Genomic DNA, 20,754 nt, shown 5'->3' on the forward strand with positions numbered 1-20,754 from the left:
TTGTAATAAGAATGAAATGAGGCGCTTTATTAAAAGTTACGGTTCATAACTTTTTCAGGTTAATAAAGAAGTTTTATTTATTAAAGGTCAAAATGGTTTACGTGAATTATTAATCCAAAATATTGACAGATACGTATTGTAGATACGTTCTCGGTGTGGTAGAACAATATGTCTTCGTTATTTTTATAGACAAAATTGTATATTTTTATTATAAACGAAACTAACCATCTAAATAGTACCGAATTGAAATGTCATCAAATTTATTTTGACTTCTACTCACAAAAATATGGTGTTAGATTTATAATCTTACATACCCATAACATTAACACCTTCAATTTAAAATTATCCATTCCTCCTGTTTGTACATTAGGGTTCTTCACTAACACTATAATACAGCAATCTTATTATAGAAAGCTCACAGCAATTTTAAATATTAAAAAGTTTCTATTATACCTCCAATTTTAATTGTTAACAATCCTGTCAAAATAGATTCAGCCGTTATCAAAATACCGTCAGAAAATAATGTTTACTTATCAAAAGTTACGCGTAAAAGCTTAGATCATGATTACCCTAAATTACAGTCAAACCCTTTATTTGTAAAAATTAATCTCTAATAATTACTTACAACTTTAATACGTTAACGCTATATTTGTGGTAGCTGTAATTTTATTATTCATATGAATAGTTTTTTCTAGAATGTAAGTTCCTTACAATGAAAAATACTTATACGCCATATATATTTATTTTCATACGTCAACCATACGCATAAAAGTAAAATAGGTATTAATGACACATCTGCAGGTACATAAATCACATATTCTTTGCCGCGTCTCCTTCAGCAAATGTGGAAATTCTAATTGACTGGCGTGAAACAATTACAGCTTCATGTTTAAAACCTGTTTTAATTTTACTAGTGCATTGTCGCCCGTTTAGATACGGTCAAGTTTGAATGTCACTCTGTACGTGTGTATACGTCGGTATTGTGCTGGATATACTATTGGCATACTAATTGCGCTGGGGAACATTGTTTGAGCGTTATCAGTTCCCCGAAGGCTCTGGTCCGATAGTTTTATGAACAAATAAGGTTCGATAGCACGACAGTTTTCTAACATGACCTCATTTGAAACTTTGTAGATTTTAAAGGTATATAACTTTTTTGCTTCTTGCTTACTTTTTGACAAAGTTGAACGACTACTTTTTGGTAACTGGTCCATACCGCACATGGTCCTCATAGGTAATATATAACACTATAGAAATTATGTCATACCTAAGGTCTATCACAGATGACCCTTGACGGGTAAGTTAGAATGTCTTGTGCAAGTGTTTCCCTTACAACACACTTTAAATCAGATCAGAGAAACACTTAAAATTGCTGTTGTAACATAGTTTGTTCTTTACTACGTTCTGGTTGAAAAGGCACGATAAAAAAGATATTTACATGATACTTAATTCATAAAGGTAACGATATATTATGCATGTACTTCTTGTTATCTTGGTCGAAAATTTAACGTACGGCTAATTGCACAGCGGTTTCCTATTGTTATTACACGTGAGCTTAATTTGCGCTTCCGCCCGCGTTCACGCTTGTCTATACCGGACTATCATTCCCTACTAATTTGCATTGTAGAAATGTAGTGCTGTATGCTTTAGGCTTCCCTTGTTGTAGGAAGACACCAGTCTCTAACATTGCAGACGCCCCTTCATCGCTCTTCATTACAATTGCATGGTGGAGTATCAATACTCCGGGCTATTTTGTGCAAAGAGACTCGCGTTCAACAATTGGGCGTATAAAGTTAGTACTATATGAGTTTGTGTTGAAATTCACGCTGTTGCGTGGCATAACAACTTTGCTTTTTAAAACCCTTTACTTGGCAAGTATGTATGTAGGAAAATGATAGAAAAAATATCAATAGACATTATTTTTTAAATACGCTATAATTGCTTCACAATATAGATACAAATTTAATTGTAGAGTATTATTCAGTCTATACAAAAATATATTTAGTTGTATCTGCTTTACAAACTAATGTCCAAAAGCAACGTTGTAGCTAACGCCCGGTCTCTTGGGGACCTTGCTGCCGACTTCCACGAGTATTGGGGAGTAGTCCGCTCTGGCTGGCTTGGAGGAGCAGTCGTCATGAGGAATCGGGAATACGTATTTTATGTCTACGTCATACCTGGAACAGATCATGTACAGAAATAAATAACGAGATATTTTTTATCAATAGTAAGAAGGTAGAACCCTTTGTAGTTCGACTCCGCCGGCACCACCACCACACCTATTTCTACCTAATAACAGCAGTGTTAGGCTCTGCTGTGTTCCAGTTTGAAGGGTGTGGTAAGGGAGACAGACTTTTCCGAGGCGTTCCAACTTAGTCCTCAGGGGTAACGGCGCATTCGTGGCCGACCTCAGGTAGGAATATCTAATCCTATCTGGGGTTGATTACAGATGTCCATGGGCGGCAGTAGCCATTTACCATCAGGCGGACTAATACTCGTCTGCTACTCCTATATTATAAAAAAAGGTATATAACATTAATATTTTTCATGAAATGATTCCAAAAATCAATGCGTTTCTAGATCATGTACTTAGATTTTTAGTTAGTAAAAGTAGGTACATGCGCAAAAGAAACGTCATAACGAATCCAGCCCCTTAGGAACCCATAGAATTTGCATTGCATTTTATTGTATAAGTATACCTAATCATAACTGTGCGAGTTATGATATCTCAGATCTCTCTAACTATTTAATACAACTGCCGCAAACAGGTGCGAGATCTATAGCCGGTAATCAGATAAATAAATCGAATTTCCTGGACGAGGAATGGACGTGAATCGTTAACTTGACCAACTCCATGATAACAATACGGAAAATTGGCTACGCTAACTGAAATGTATTGGCTAGTTGCCATTAGAAATATTGATCTACAACGGCTTCTGATACTGCAGTTAGAAGCATTTGTTATACTAAACGTTGCAGTTACGACTGTACTTGGGATAGAAGATCTGCAGTTGCCCTTCGAGATTCTTAGAGTATCTTAGATACCTTATTATTTTATAGTCATTCGAACTAATTATTCATCAACGCTTTCTTAGAAGTCAATTGTTGAACTCTCAGGGTAGGAGGGTTTTGTTAATGTCCCTTGACTATCGCTGAGATCTTGACTCTTGACTGTTTGGTAATCTAATTTGAAGGTCTTATTTTTTATGATCATCTTATATCATATACTTAAAAACGAAGAAAAGCTACAGGCCTTTACTTTGTGCCAAAGGTAACAAAAGAATATCAGTTCGTTCTCTTTTTCCTCTATCGCTATGTTTACTCCGATTTAAGTCATATGTTTATTACTTACAAAGGATTATTGTCTTAAACGTGGAAGGAAAGTTTCATCAATTTCAACTGAATAATAAGTTTTGTATAGCGCATAAACATAAATATTCCTTTAGTCACGACTATAAACAAACAATATACAAGAAGACTATAGAAGTCTCTAGTATGTCCCGATGCATACTGATTTATGAGCCAATCCGTCGCCGAGGAGTGGAATCGCTGCCTTATCACAACATTAATGCTTCAAGTCTGAATGTACGATTATCTCTTAATGATTTATTTACTTGTTGCATTATCGTTTATTGTTTGGTTTTCGAGATATATTTCTCTAAGTATATTTATGTTTCTCTTAGTTAAATTCTGAGAGTCACATCCATCATTACTCATTTTAGTATTGTTATGATAATGCGATGGATCGATAATGGTTTTGGCTTGCTACTCTATCAATTTGGTACTGTGTTTGTTCTATAAACAAATATAATTAAAATCACTAAAACGCAAATTTGAAGATTTTTACTATGTTAATATAATAACACACAACTATATGTTAAACATATGAATGAAATAGAAGATTTAATTTAAACTAAATAACGAAAGTGCGTACTAACATGCAAAACAAAAGGAAATTATTGTGTATATTAAAACAAAATTAAAATCTTTAGCGATAAATATGAAAGTATGTAATATTTTAATATCATATAATTATTATTATATGATATTAAAATATTACATACTTTCACGTTATTTAAATTAACTCGTTAAAATAAAACCAATCTACAACCCTAATCCAGACCTATATTAAAATGAGCAATGTTTGAACAAGACGTGTCTTTGAATAATTCGCTATGGAGTGTAATAAAGAATATGTATGAAGTGAGATAAAGCGGTTAAAATACCGTGATGGAGGTACTTTTGTCACGTCGACTGAATAATGTACTGATGGCGTAATTCCATACATATGACGATATCAGGAGCGATAATTTACGTATAGGGGTGATAGACATACATCAAACGAGAACACTGCATTAATATATCGCAAAGATGGTATGGCGTAGCAAAGCCATTAAAAAACATGACATGATATATTTAAGTGTTGCTTTTAGGAGCCATGGAACCCTCAAAGTTTCAATCAATATACGATATAAGTTTTCATAATATAACCTTACTGATTTCGTTTGTACTACATTAGGTATAGTTTTTGTATCAGATGGAACTGCGATTTATGGAGAAACGTGTTACACACACAGTTGCACGTTTTCAATATCATTTTCAATATCAATATTTACAAATTTCGAATTATGTGTGAATTTTAAAATAAAAAGGCTAGGCGGAAGAAAACCTCTCCTCGGAAAGATTTTCTCCAATGCTTATCACATCTCTCACTATATTCTAAGAGACGAGACTCCGAGACGAGGATTAACGTTTGCTATCGAGTGCTAACAACGAAACCTCGATCCAAAGCTTGTGTGATTTTTTTTCCTATATTTACTTGTAACATATCTTACCTTGGCAGCTTATCCCTCAAGTAAGCCATGACGTTTTTGGGGAGCACAGTGTTCCGGGATAACACGAACGCACTGAGGTACCTCGCGCCCTCTCGTTGTTCCGCGCAATGCAGCAACAACGCCCACGTCTTGTACTCCGTGTCCAAAACATACGTGTTGTAGATGCCGTCGTCTAGAAAAAGTTAAGGTTGTTTAGAAAAATCTTTCGTCTATATAAATGTATATTATTATAGGGGTGCTTTTGTATATTATTATTATAAATGTATATTATTATAGGGGAGCTCGCAGGCGTATTTGCAATCGTGCATATACGCCTGCGAGCTCATGCGTCACTCACAAATACTGGAATACGAATGGGACGCATGTGCAAGCATAAACACGCGCGACAGAGTAAATGCCCTCAATGACATTTTCTAAGCATTCTAAGCTAGGTAGGTGTATGATAAAAAAATATAATTTAGTAAGAATCGTGGAAAAATCCATCATAAGAAATAAATAAAAAGTTTTAGTGCGTTTTAAAAAACAGCCTTTAAGTTCGTAGGTAAAAGTGATACTAAAACAAACAAATTACGTCTGATGCGGCGGCACTTCTTCCATACATAATATATTTAAGTGTAATTATAATTGAATAAACTGCTGTGGTCTGGTTTGTAATGTAGTTAGGAACTTGCATTTTCACGAAGCATTCCATCCTTAACGACCTCTGACTTCAAGCAGTGTTTTGTTCTTTAGACTCCAAGAGTCGGATACAGATATCCTTGGATGGTAGCGCCTTGGGTTTAAAGTAAATCCGTTTGCCGTTTCCTCAGGAAAACAGTATGCTCGATACAACGAATACTAGTAAAAACTATAATTTCAGTATCCTTGTAAAAGCCGTGTTGCAACTTGAATATCTCTGTTACTAAGTTTGTTTTTCAACGGAACCAACCGTTTAATTGATTAATTTATAATGTCCGTTTCCTTTTACGGGTAGGTACGTCTTTGTGTAATTGTGTCAATGACACTTATATTTGTAAAAAAACATATTTTACAATTAAGTACCTACAAACAACTATACTTACTAAAAAAAATCATCTATGAATTGTTAGGTAAAAAAATATATTATAGATTTCTGACAGTGGCAAAAAGAGTTAGAAAATGATGAATTTTTGTTACTTAAGATTTCTTTATTAAATAACTGTTTTCCGCCAGTAAACATAATTTTGAATGTTATTAGGTTCTCATAATAAACAAGTAGGTACCTATCATATCAAAACGAAGGTTTACTTCAGTCATAGTCAACCATAAGAATAAACTGTATTTTTATTTATTATACACACATACAAATAATCAAATTCTAAATAAAAATGTGCTTTAAAAATTATTTTGGAATCATCCATTCCGCAACAAACAGCATATAAAACTAACACGTAAGCCCTACACCCCAACATCATACATATCGTTAATTTATAACTCACAAGTGATTTCCGAGTGCGTCCAATGGGCTGGTTCATTCAAGTCCACTCGCCAGGTGATATTGCCCAAGAGATTTTCGCCGAGAGGGTCGTCCGCGAACCGGTATGTGAAGTTCATTGTCACCCCCGGCGTCCATTCCACTGTGCCATCTGGGAATTATATTGGAATTGATCGTAGATAAAGCAATAAATGCTTGTAATATAGGGACTGTAAGATTCATAGATTAAGTACTATTGGTATCTCGATTACTTGCTGATTTAAAACCTAAAAATAAAAAAAATGTTTATATGTTTCCTAATTTATCTTGTTTGTTGTGGAATCCACAGCCACTCCTGAAGCATAAGCTGATCGATTCATATGTACTGCACGGAAATACTGTAGGTAGTTACCTACTTGTCCCTGTAGTTCCGGGACCAGAATAGGGCTACGGTATCCCCTGCCTGTCGTAAGAGGCGACTAAAAGGGGGCTTCCGGGGTTGCGGACGGCAAGAGTGGGAGCTCGAACCGCCTGGCCAGCAACCCCGGGATGGACGGCGGTATGTGTGGTCGCATACCGTCGTGAACACCAGATGGTGTGGTGAGTTTCAAGCTCACCTGGGCGGAGCCCGACGGGGCAACGCGCCAAGTGGACTCCGGTTGCGTTCCGTTGGAGATCCCGGAGTCCTCTACGCAGCGCCGAGGACGGCCACCGGGGGGTTTTAGTGCGGTAAGAATCCCACATAACCCCGTGCCGCTCCCACGGCATAGGGTACCTTTTGAAGGTTTCCCCCTCGTTAACAAAAAAAAAAAAAAAAAGGTAGTTACCTACTGCTTCACGTTAGAAAATTGGTATGATGGTGGTACCCCCCCTGTTGAACTATCTATCTACTGGTTCTAATATTTTCTCGGTGCTTTCCTGCTTCAGAGGGCACGTTAAACGTAGAGGCCTTATGCGTCGTTAGATACGCTCGACATGTTTTGGTCTGGAGATTTCCATCGTCGTTAAACCAAGTAATGTCCAAAAGCCCAAAGCTATCCTGATCAAATGCATACCATTTAGAAAGCCACGCCACTAAAGAAATAACTATTGCTATAAAGTGAAGTACCTACCTACCTTTATAATATTTTAATGTATTGCCTGAGTCTCCGTAACCTACATTGGAAACATCTATCCGTCTGTAGCGAGGCACACGTCTCCCACATGCATTAAATATAACGAGACGAGGTGAATCAATATTCTGTGCTGAGATGTCTGTACTTAAGCATTTTAGATTTCAATTTTAAATATCAAAGGATTCATCTCCAAGGGGAGCTTATTTGAAAATTAAAACTTGTACCTAAATAACCGGAGCACTTGTTGAAATACATATACAAATGTATACAAAATCTATATTCTATATATCTCTCATCTCATCGGTAATATGAGTTCAACTTTAGACCATTGTGCGATCGAGGATCGAACCTGGAAACCTAAGCGAATTTGGCAATCGCTGTGCTACGTGTCGTATTACAGTAATTATTTTTTTGGGAAAATAATTGTTAAAAAACCAGATACCTACCAAAATGGATTATAATAAGTCGTGAAATCGTAATATTTATAATTATTTTTAAACATCTATAAAAAAATCTGTCTTGTAAAATCCTTTGCTATGTATAAAGATATACCTATTATACCTGTAAAAAATTTCACAGAGGACTACCTACTTACCAGCACCTTGCACGTGGTCATCCTCGGTGAAAACAGCCTTCATGCAACTGTAGGACAAGGCTTCTTCAGCACTAGCGTAGTATTCCACTACGTACCAATCACCCAGCATCTGTAATTCGATAAAAAAATGTTTTTCAGTATATGAAAAACTCCTTTTTCATCAATGTCTCTTTAAATCAGAACACAGCTGAGCTTATTACTAATTCGTCTTATTCCTTTGAAAAGTGTGGTAAGGGAAACTACGCGAGTTACATATTTGTCATCACAGGTAGGAGTTAAACAGTCATTCGAAATCAAATCCCAATAACTTATTCTAGGTTAAACAACAACAACAACAATCAATATAAGAAAATCATTATAGTGTAATAGATATTTTACTATGCAATTTACTATAGGCGGTGGTTTATCGCCACAGTCAGTGAGTGTGTAATTTTAAATAAATAACGTGTCTTTGCGTGAAATATCCTTCACGCATCGTCTTTCTGTAAATTTGTTTCCATAAATCACAATATATCACAGCCGAGAGGTTTTAAAGGCTATAAAACAATTCGTTTTGCGCCTGAACAAAAACGGGACGAGTAACGACTTGAATAAATTGCCTCTTTTTATGATCAGGCGCTCAACTTTATAAACAACGGATTTTAAATTGATGTTTTAAGGTCAACATGGACTTATCTTTATTTTGGACAAAAATTAAACTAAATTGGAAAATAGTTTTAGAATAATCACGTAGATTATTGATAATGTATCATAAACATGAAAGATTGTAGTCTAAGACGCAACGCGCCGTGTGGACCGGCTCTAAGGATTGTGTTTGTTTATGACACTTAATAGAAACTGGAGTGTTAGTGTAAAAACAATTGTGTCTGCTAAATTAGTAGTAGGTATTAGTATATTTATTTTATGTATTTATAAAAACTACACACAAACTAAATACGAAACGTTGACATTAAAGCTCAAATGTATTATTCCTTGTCTAGTTAACAATACATTAACAATATTTAATCTTTAAAAGTTTAAACACTTATGTTTAGATAAGATCGGTTATGAACTTAAAGCTGCGTGATAAGTGACCTACGTCTACTATTTCGATTATTATCTATGCCCATAAATATTAAGAGAGATGACAAATGAACTGTAAACTCATTTACTTAATTCTATTTCATTGTTATCTTTATTGTTGATCGGAGACTTTAGTGTTATTATTGTTAACTTGTTATGTGTGAGTTTGTAGGCTTGTTTGATATAATATCTTTTGGTATTAATATCCATCAGATCCAGTAAGTGTGACACTATAAATAATAATTAAGGTCTATGATCTACAGTTTTTGAAAATATCTGTTACATCAGCGTTTCCCAGCCTTTTTCAGTCCACGGACCCTTAGGAAATCAAGCACAGTTTTCACGGACCCCCTTAATAAAATAAACAGCGAAAAAAACGCAATCATAAATAACATTTTTTTACAGGATAGCTAAAACAAAATTTGAAATACCAATTTATGTATTTTTTCTTTTTTTATAGATTAATAATAGTGTTATACATCACTGGATGCATCTTTTTTTAATTTTTTAAAATACCGTGTGCTTAGATGACATTTTTCTAATAATTTATGTATGTCCAGATGTATGGTCCAGAGATGACACCGCGGACCTCCATACATATACTCGCGGTCCCCCAGGGGTCCGCGGACCACAGGTTAGGAAACGCGGTGTTACATGATTAGAGGTGATTAGAGGTGTATTACAGGTGATAATAGATGTTTAGTAATGCGCCTACAGACATTAGGTACCTACTTGGGATAAATTGAGCGATTCTAAATCCATGTAATAACGGACAAGAAATTGATACGTTATAAATCTTATAAAGTCGTCACTGCAAATATTGCATTGTTATCTGACTTATACGCAAGTCAGATAAGTTAAAGAGCTCAATCTTAGATCGAGAATTATCTCTAGATTTGAGACCCACAGGTCTGACTTCATGACAGGTGAAACTCAATAAATTCTTGTAACAATATGCGAGTTATTCTGAATTTATTTTTATTTATTTAAAAATTTTATTGCATCACCTCTCAAAAGAAATGCACAAAAGGGCAAACATAATGCCTGATGGCATTTTCTACCAGTCAACCCTGGGTGGATGAGGAGAATTTGCAGCAGGTGTTATGCGAAAGTAACAAAGAACGATAGACAATAATAGAAACAGCAGATATATCAATATGTATTAAAAATAAATAAATATACATATTTTAACAATAAAATAAATATATATTATAATATACCTATATACAGATACACATAAATAAACTAATACATACTATTTATCATATATATAAATATAAATAACTAAATAAACACAGGTAGTAACAAAAGTCGTTTAAGAATTAGATGAGGAGTTCAGATAATGTTCTCGGACAAGCTTTTTGAACACAGCTTTACTGGGGGCTTTGCGGATATGCACGGGCAAGGCGTTCCAAAGTAGTACCGCCTGAACAGAAAATGAGAAATGAAAAAAACCGCTAGAATGCAGTGGAATATCGGCTCTTAAATTATTGGACGACCGAAGCATTTTATCATGCGTTAAAAACCTATATTGGAAGTGATCCTTCAGATAAGGAGGAGTATTTGTATCATTCAAGATAGAGTAAAGCATAGAGAGAATTCTAGAATTACGCCTCTGACGAATAGAAAGCCACTTGAGTTGGCTGCGAAACTGAGAGATGTGATCATATTTACGAAGGCCAAATATGAACCTGATAGAATTGTTGAGAAGGCGTTCTAGTTTATTGAGAAGAGCTTCGGTCAGATCTGAGTAGCACACATCTGCATAATCGATGATAGGCAAAATTAGGGTATTCACTAACATTAGTTTGGTCTTAATGGGAAGGAAGTGCTTTAGGCGATATAAAGATCGCAAGGTAGCATTGACCTTACGAGACACTTCTGTAACCTGCGTACTCCAACTCAAGGAGCTGTCAATATACAGGCCAAGATTCCTCACCGACTCCGAAATTGGAATTTGCGTACCGTCATAAATGACTGCAGGTAAAGAATTCCGGTCAATCCTAGCCAGCAGTCTAGAGCTTCCAATGACGATAGCTTGACATTTGGCAGGGTTGACTGGTACCCCATAGCGCATTGACCAACTCCGGAGAGCACTCAAATTATCGTTTATCTTAGCTATTGCACTGTGGAGGTTATCAACATCGGCTTGAGCGTATAGTTGCAAATCATCAGCATACAGATGATACGAACAGTTGATAAAAGGAGTGATGGAGTCAATAAATAAAGAAAATAATAAAGGAGAGAGAATACCGCCTTGCGGGACACCAGCATCTAAACAAGCCCAGTCCGAGGAGGCATTACCCATACAGATGGACTGCTGGCGCCCGCGAAGATATGAAGAGAACCAATTCAGGGCAGAGGGCGAGAACTGTAAGTGAGTAAGAATAGCGAGGAGAATATCGTGGTCGACTGTGTTAAAAGCGTTGGAAAAGTCAACAAGCGCCATCACCGTCAGTTTACGATCGTCCATCCCTTTTCTGACGTCGTCACACACTCTGACTAAAGCGGTGGAGGTGCTGTGACCGGAGCGGAACCCAGACTGATATATACTCAGCAGGTTATATTTCGATATATGAATAGAGACTTGCTTATGTACACAGGCTTCCAGAAGCTTAGAGAGGAACGGGAGAATAGATATAGGCCGAAAATGGTTAGGGAGCGTAGGATGGGATACTTTAGGAAGTGGACGAACAAAGGCTTTCTTCCAGATAGAGGGATACTGACCAGAGGACAAGGAAAAATTAATGATATGGGTAATAGCTGGAAGAAAGTTATCAATTACGTTGGAAATCATAGTCCTACTCACTTCATCACATCCTACAGCCCTGGATTGGATACTGAGGACAACCTTTTTAACCTCTTCCTGATTAATAGGAGAGAATTTAAAGGCAGGGACAAAAGAAGATTGCATAGAAGCAATGGAAGCAATAGTGTGGCAACGGATTGTATTGTTCATAGGAACCGTGGAAGTAAAATGACGATTTAAGTCATCCAAAGAGAGAGAGGAACAGCAATCCGACGAAGAGGGTTTACCCACACCGAGTGACCTCAGAAATTTCCACATACCAGCGGCTGACGAGAGAGAAATATTAGAGTGGATATATCGGCGTTTAGCTATTCGTACCATCTGATTGCATCGATTACGCACAGCTTTAAATGCTACCCAATTGGTTTCAGTGCGCTCCTTCTTATATTTGCGAAAAGCACGATCCCGTCTGGCCATTGCTACGCGAATATCGTTAGTGAACCAGGGAGCAGGAGGACGCCTCAATTTCACCTCATGCAACGGAGCGTGAGCGTCATAAAGTGAAAGAATGTCGGTTATACATATTACTCGTAGCATCGTTTCAATTAACACACGAATTGGTTTTCAATCTCATAGTAGTTGAACTATTGTTAAACCACGTCATATTGCGTATAAAAAATAATTGTCGAGTAATTCCACGGTACTTATGTCTAAGTTCGTTTAAGTTAATTATGCTGTTGTATATATCATTTTTGTTAACACACTAAACAATTTTAATACTAAATTATTAAAATTTCTTAATGGTTAAGAAAATATATTTTATTTGCAGTAACAGACAGGCATTAAAATGAATAATATGTGTATGTATTTATTTAGCTAAAACAACATAACGGTATTGTGTTGCATTAACATAATTTGTCGACACCGGTTCGCTAATTTATATTTAATGGTATGTTTTATGTAAATATGAACAATAAATTAATGTTTAGAAGAATGTGTTGGTGGAAGCTCATTAACAAAAGTGTTTGCAAAATAAGGATATTAGTTTTATCTCTGTGAATAATGTATATTTGTTATGGATTATGGAATATAACAAAGTATTTATGTTTAAATATGAATTATGATCGTCGGGGTTTAAATATTTAATGGATATTTGTGAACTTTGATTACCTACATGTGTTCTTCTTAGCAATTTACAAGGATATGGGTTACTAGTAAATATTAAAGAATTTAGTTTACTTTTGTTTGTATAAAAATAACGACTTTAAGGATAAGCCATTGAAGAACTGTTAACCGAGTACATGGTATGAAAAGTATTGCTCGAAGGCCAATTGTACGCTTGTAGATCCGCATATTTTTGAGATAGTCTTATTTCTAAACTTTCAGGCATATATGTACCTATATTTTACCACATCATTCCATTTTAAATTTACGCCTATCTGTCACAATATTTATAATTGATAGACAATGGCAACTCTATGAGATATACTGAAATCTAAGCACAACAAGATGTGATAAAACCCCTACGTCAGTAGGATAATATATCTATGGATAAAACTGAGTGTTCAAACTATCGCTTATCGTTTAAATATTTCGAAGATACATTCACTAGTAAATCAGTAAGGAGGTACAGACAAATTTCTAATACGACCGATCGTCTGCGAACAATAGACAGGATCAGGTAGCGGCTGGTTTCAATAGTCTTTACATAATCATTTGCATACTTATTCAATTCATATTCAATAATCTTATTACGTTTCTGAAAGCCGACAAGCTAAGTGGGTGTCGTGATTCATGGCTTAGTGTTGCAATACTTAGAATTATCTCTCTAAGTTGTAATATTTTCACTTTCTATTAGGATCTGATTGAATTTGTTCGTCTAAGCTTAATCCTAGACGATGTTTATATAACCGTGATGTGTGTTCACTATTATGTTGAATTGAATAAATATCATTTATTTTCGTTATAAAGATGATAACTTTCTAACTCTCTCCATGTGGTCCTATTAAGTTACGTTCTAAAAGAGATGTAGATAAAACAAAGTTAAAGCAGTATAATGTATAAACATCAAAATAAAAGTCCGGTTGTGACCGAGTCCTTTGATCAAAAGTAGACATAGAAAACTTTTGTACAAAAGCAGTTAAATTTTTGCGTCTAGATCTGTGGTTCAAAGATACAAACATAGTAATTACCTACCATATTTGCTACTTAGCGGCATCTAAAGGCCTTAATTTCAACTTAGTCTTCGAAAGCTTCAACGATAACGTGATCGACTATAAGTAGATGTCATTTTTTCATTTAGACATGGGTATTGGGTAATAACTGCAGTATATAAATATAAACGTATAGAAATAACATAAGTAGTTCGTAGACTTTTGTTTGGCCTGTACGCTCTCCAAATTACCCCTAAACTGAGTGAAAATCTTTAAATACTTCCATAAAATCAATTACATACATTGTGCACAATCATAGCTAGTCTAATAGTACACGACTTACAAATCAATTTATCATTCTACCTGCCATTTCTAGCTAAGCAATTTGTCGTGATACAATAATTGAATAATGTATGCAAATACTTACATTGAAATGTCATAGAGTTTCGATTTGATTTAAATTGTAGTATTGTTAGTCTGTAATTTGTATTGGAAATTTCCTTGTCTACCTGCCATTACTATCGCGAACTAATGTGAGTCTTATTACAACAAAGTAATTGTATACTCGTATTATGCACGCCAGTTTCTGACTAACAGCATTCCCATACCAATTCTGTAGTCTGCTTTGAAGGGTGTGTTTAAGAAAAATACTTATACGAGGCATTTAAAGTAACTGAAGGACTGAACGATTGATTGAATGTTTTAGAAAAGTTGATTAATTAAAAATGAATGTAAATTATATGAATAATATGTCTGTAATCGATACGTATTGTTCTTAAACCAATTTGTCAAATAGAAAGTACTACAGTGAATGTAGTAGGTATAGTATTTTTTCTAGTATAGCAGTAGGTCATACATAGTATTTCATACTCTGTTCTATTTTCGTAATTTGTAATTAGAATGTGCCCACAGTTCAAACTGTGGTAAATAACTTTGACCCAATTAGGTCTAGTTATCTAGGGTCTAGGGTCAACTGTCAGGCTAATTGTTGGGACCATCTCCTTAGTCTGGATTTAGTCATCTAGGAAGTAAGATACAAATAACATATGTAGTATTTAAATATGGTCTCCATGGTTTTAGAGTGGCTTGTAAAGAGTTTATCGTAAATTTTCATAAACCATTTCAATTCCCCGTCTCCACATTTTATCCGGAATCTTCACCGCCTCCCTGTAGGCGTTCATTTCATTTTGAGAAATACTGTGCTAGAGCATTGTACCTATTTCTGATTTGTAAAAGCACTGTACGTACCAATGTTTTTGATCTTAAAGGTGCGAGACGTGTTCTACATAACTGAAGATCCATGTGATCATGCAACATAGCGAATCACCAAGCAGACAATATCGATTTTGACTAATTTGATTTTTTCTGGATTGTTATAAAATATCTCTCTATGTTTTTGAGATTCTGAAAGTTTGAAATGCCCTAATGTTACATGCAAATAGCTAGATTCTTGAAGGTGGTAGAACCCTTTGTGTTTTTCCGACGCGTTCCAGCTTAGTCCTCAGGAATAGAGGCGCATTTGTGGCCGACCTCAGGTAGGAATATCTGATCCTATCTGGGGTTGATTACAGATGTCCATGGGGGGCAGTAGCCACTTACCATCAGGTGGACTGCATGCTCGTCTGCTACTCCTATATTATATAAAAAAAGATTTGAAAATTGGTTAGCTTTAGATGATAGATTAGAAAATGGTAAACACTTTGAAATTACGAACACTACTTACAGTTACATACAGATATGTATTCCTATAGATTACAGCTTTTTATTATATATAAACTTTTTAAATTCAAACTGATTGTTACGTACATTAATAAGAGACAACAGTTAGGCACAAACACCCCTTATCACACACACGTCCGCCGCCTACACATGATTACGTCCAGCGTAAAAATATGAGTCGATAATTGATACTGCCGTTGATGTAATTAATAATTACAAGATTTTTAATTTTATACAATACGCATATATTATACCTTTTTAATGAAGCGGTTTTTTAATTATATCCATACTTATAGATCGAATAATTTGTTACTTTCCGTAACTGATCTTCTAGTTACGAACTTAACGGCTTATATTATTTTAATAAAAAATACGTACAATTTATAGTATGATCATTCAAAAGTCCTTTACAAGATCCTTTATATGCTTTCTGAAATCATGGTAGCTTTTAGGTAGATTGTATTGCATTTTAAAATGAACATTTTCATCAAAATTTTTATTGATAAAATCATAACTGAAATTTAATTACAATATATTAGTTAACTTTACATATTTATACACCAACAAACATCTTTACATACCAATTCTCAATATCCACAAAGTAAAAACATTAATTAATCTACCATGCTATCGCAATAAAATGAGAGGATATGTTCGATAATCTAGCGATGTGGTTATTCCCGTATTATTTCCTATGATTTCTTCATTATTTGGGGATAACTTCCAAATAGACACAGCCTGTTAGGGAGTAAGCGAGTTATATGAGATTCCTCCTGCCCCTTCCACCCCATTGGGGCGACACAGGGTGGATATCCAATATCTCCAAATACCAATGTGCTTTATCTGGATTCCGAAGCTTAGATTATTAACGATTAATATATCTCAATACAAGTTCTAGGTAGACTTGTTACTGGTATTGTATACAATACAATTTTTAAGTATTTTCTGAGAACTTGCAAACAATGCGTATACATTATTGATGGATGAGTAGCATGAAAATATGTGAATTCCTGGTAATATGTGTGTAGAATATCTGATTACTATTTTTTTGTATGAGGAAATTTAAAAATAGTGCCGGATTTTTTAAATGTATGATGTAGATAGTAGAGGTAAGAAACTAGTGCCAGTAAAAAAATATTTATGTAAGTTCTAAAGTTCTATGTATATTTACTATTTCCACAAATAGTTTTTACTTTATTACTTCCGAAAAATATAGAGTTGAAAAATCACATTTGCGTGTCCTACTTCGAACCCCGGACTCCTAGTGCGAATGGAAAATTATTTCACTGTACTATCTATGTATTTTAAGATATTTTTCACGTACGCGATTGTCAGTCCATGTAATTTTATAATTCATTTATTATAATCGTTACATGGTTTGTTAAAATAAAATAAATGTGGTATGACAATCTTGGTTATTGGGCAAAGAAGAAAATAAAACGATATACTATAAGTATACTTAGGATTTTAGTTATATAAGAAGAAAAACTAAAAGAACAATAAAATAAATAACATAAAACTTACTTTTGGCAAATCAAAGTGGGGTACAGCACGAACTTCCGGGCACTTCCGTTTATTTACAATCCTTCCAAAACTTACTTCAAAGAGAACAAAAACAAGCACAAGACGCCACACATTTGCCGCCATTTTCGATCGATTTTCGAAAACAATTTAAAATATATTTATTTTTCAAATTCTAAAAATCACAGCTTAGAACGTATTATTCATTCGCAGGACGCTGACGGACTAACAAAAGGGAATCGTTATCAATTTGTATGGGACATTTGTTAATGTGTTGTGGACGCATAGGGCATCCATTATCAGGTAGCTGACTCACTTTGTACGATGTCATTTTTTCGGGGAGTGACTAATGACTTAAAAATGATACTCGATGGATGATTGGATGGGGTAAATTTAATGGTGTGTATTCTCGTTAAGTGAAATGAAAAGCTACGGTTTAATATATTAAAGTGTTCTTTATCTACTCGTAAAGGCTAGAAAATTGATTGAAAACATCAATCTTTAAGAAAATTTTGGAAGACTTAATTAAAGGCCGTTTTGGAAGAAGTATAGTGTTTTAACATTCGTCTGTGGAAGCACTCCTTATTTGTGCATTATTTTTTATGTATATTTTTATCATATAGGAGTAGCAGACGAGCGTGCAGTCCACCTGATGGTAAGTGGCTACTGCCGCCCACGGACATCTGTAATCAACACAGATGCGCCGCTACCCCTGAGGACTAAGCTGGAACGCCTCTGAAAAGACTGTCTCCCTTACCACATCCTTCAAAACGGAACACAGCAGCGCCTAACACTGCTGTTATTAGGTAGAAATAGGTGTGGCGGTGGTGCCGCCGGAGTCGAACCACAAAGGGTTCTTCCACCTTCGAATGTATTATATTAGTGTAGCAATGCTGTGGTCTGGTTTAATTTATATAGCAAATTATATTCACATTTTTAAGTCATTCCATTTCAAAATTTAGGAATACGTATGGATGTTCATTACATGTATGTTCGTTTACTGCTCTTAACCCTCATGTCAATTTTCGTTAGGTACAATATCCTACCATACTAGATAAATCGTTGCTTTGTGGCAAATTGATTTTAATATGAAAAAAATACCTTATGGAGACATTCACTCAAGCAAACCGTTAACAACAAAATCTCAAATCAATAACGATCACTATGTAACTACTACTAAATATTCTGCGATTGTCAAGGCTTAGTTTAGATATGGACATATTATAAGTTTAGAACGAAATCACTAGTATTACATCACAGACCTGGCACATGTAACGGTTTCAGTGTAAGGGTATTAAGTGAGGGTATTAGGCATTCAATCAGGGGTTGTTGCAGTGGGGCTTCAATCGATTGCTCGCCGCAAAGTGCATCGGATTTCCATCAGGGATCCTGTACTCACGTATTGCTCGTTATTACCTAATGCCCAAGTCTGTCTGCCAAAAATGTAAATTTGACGTTTTCTTGTATGCCGAAGTAATTGAATGTCGATCTTTGGGAAGCAAGACATTAGATTCCTACTTTTTACAATGATAGACATCTTTAATGATGTTTACCTATCAGCAGTAATAAGTGAAGGAATTTTAAGAATATTGATAAAGTTATATCCTCAAAATAATTCCTGTGTATAATGTAATTAGAAAAACAGTTTTGAAAGCTACAAATAGTAAACATTTCGACTATACTCGTATGTAAAAGTATTTCATTACCAAATAATTAATTGAATATTATAATTGAAAATTATAGAAAATACAAAATGTGACAGAAAACCAAAAAAAAGAATACAAGAAGAGAAATGTGATTTAAATATATCGTTAACACAGTTAAATCTTAGTTGTTTAGATACACTTTTAAAGCTTAATTCTATTTCAAAAGGTAGAGACGACAACGACAAGACCACCGATTACACTACACTATGTAAATTTAATTGACTATAATTATCTTGTTTCGGTGTATAATAACATTTGTGTGTTGTACTACCACACTATTTAAAGTATTTTCATATATCGATCTGTATATACGGAGAGTACCTACCTACATGAAAACATATTGCAAATTATTCATGCAATTAACATTACAACTGCGACACTGTCGGTGGATGGATGATGTCATCAAACTTTTAAATTATTTATCACGATTGCCATCTGTTTATTCAATTTTCCCCTTTAAGTAATGCAATCAATACCTAAACACACATTCAATATATATGAACACCATTTTATTCTCAATCTATTCACTCAAATAAACAAAAACGTAAACACACAACACCTTTCTATTCCTATTGGTTTCAAGTTATTTATTATTTACTGCAAATATTAGTTAAGTTACTTATATCAAATTACCAAAAACGTTTAGTTGACAAACAATTTGCAAAAATTGAGACTTAGATTATAAAAAATAATAACACGTAGAGCCACGAAATTCAAAAATGTAGCAAAGTAAAATCCGTACGCACGAGTGTTAAATAACAAATGTGGGTTTTTTTATATATAATATAAGAGTAACAGACGAGCATGCAGTCCACCTGATGGTAAGTGGCTACTGCCGCCCATGGACATCTATAATCAACCCCAGATAGGATTAGATATTTCTACCTGAGGTCGACCACAGATGCGCCGCTACCCCTGAGGACTAAGCTGGAACGCCTCGGAAAAGTATGTCTCCCTTACCACACCCTTCAAACCGGAACATAGCAGCGCCTAACACTGCTGTTATTAGGTAGAAATAGGTGTGGCGGTGGTGCCGCCGGAGTCGAACCACAAAGGGTTCTACCACCTTCAACGATAGTATTTTTAATTATATAAAAGTTTACTTATAGATACACAACTACACACTTATTATAGACAGCGTGATAGTACCTACCTACCTACTTCATGAACTCTAGCTCTTACTCATAATTAGAGGAGATCCGAGACCCATAAACTGCAGTGGTCAATGACGATGATTATTTTTATTTAGTTATAAAAGAAAAAATAATCGCAAAAATACCTAAGTATATACTTCTACTGTCGTGTGTTCTTCGTGACTCTATCTGCATTTTGTCCTTTCTGCGATTAGAATGGTCGGCATCATTCAAGAATGAAATATGAAACTCGTTGGAACGTGTTTAATATATTTATTTGAGCCACATACTCCACAGTCACAGGTGTGATGGCCGACTGGTTCCGATTGTAGGTATTAGCAAAATTTGTGTCGTTACAACTTGTTTTTATAACACACTTTTATTTCTATGTCTAGTAAATGTAGGTTCGTCTTTAAACTACATAGCTCAGAGCAGTCAACTGCTTACTGGCGTTGTAAATATTTACATAATACAAACGAATCAGCTTTGCTAATTGAAATGAAAATAAGAATAAATTAAGAAAATGGACAAGTTTGTAGGGAATTCAACTGAGTTTCGATTTCTTGTTGGTCACGTAATAACTTATAAGTTTATAACTTTACATAGAAGTTAATAAATTTTCGATATTTTTGTAATAATTTTTAATATTATTTGGGTATTCATGATCGTTACAAATTTAAATAAATCCTCTAATTTTATACGGGTTTTCCATTTGCTGTACATCTCTTGGCAAG

The 20,754-nt window shown here is 34.8% G+C and overlaps 1 protein-coding gene across 1 annotated transcript; it reads right to left on the bottom strand.

Annotated features, from left to right (window-relative positions):
* Positions 1-1,916: 1,916 nt before the first annotated feature.
* Positions 1,917-17,428, bottom strand: Karl (lipocalin/cytosolic fatty acid-binding protein Karl). Its single transcript, XM_073093893.1, has 5 exons — positions 17,185-17,428; positions 7,978-8,086; positions 6,293-6,439; positions 4,836-5,007; positions 1,917-2,177 (listed from the first exon to the last, which is right to left on the bottom strand). The coding sequence occupies exons 1-5, from the start codon at positions 17,305-17,307 to the stop codon at positions 2,024-2,026; spliced, it is 705 nt and encodes a 234-aa protein (XP_072949994.1). The 5' UTR covers positions 17,308-17,428; the 3' UTR covers positions 1,917-2,023.
* Positions 17,429-20,754: the final 3,326 nt, after the last annotated feature.

This window comes from Epargyreus clarus, unplaced genomic scaffold (assembly GCF_041222505.1).
Source record: "Epargyreus clarus isolate Ecla_fem2 unplaced genomic scaffold, WU_Ecla_fem_2.2 ptg000005l, whole genome shotgun sequence".
Lineage (NCBI taxonomy): Eukaryota > Metazoa > Arthropoda > Insecta > Lepidoptera > Hesperiidae > Epargyreus > Epargyreus clarus.

What these genes read in the sequence shown, in the direction of transcription:
- Karl (XM_073093893.1), bottom strand. Translation starts at nt 17,307, where the DNA reads ATGGCGGCAAATGTGTGGCGTCTTGTGCTTGTTTTTGTTCTCTTTGAA. An exon ending in CCCACTTTGATTTGCCAAAA is followed by an intron (nt 8,087 to 17,184) that starts GTAAGTTTTATG and finishes ATCGAATTACAG; the next exon opens with ATGCTGGGTGATTGGTACGT. An exon ending in GACGCACTCGGAAATCACTT is followed by an intron (nt 5,008 to 6,292) that starts GTGAGTTATAAA and finishes AACTTTTTCTAG; the next exon opens with ACGACGGCATCTACAACACG.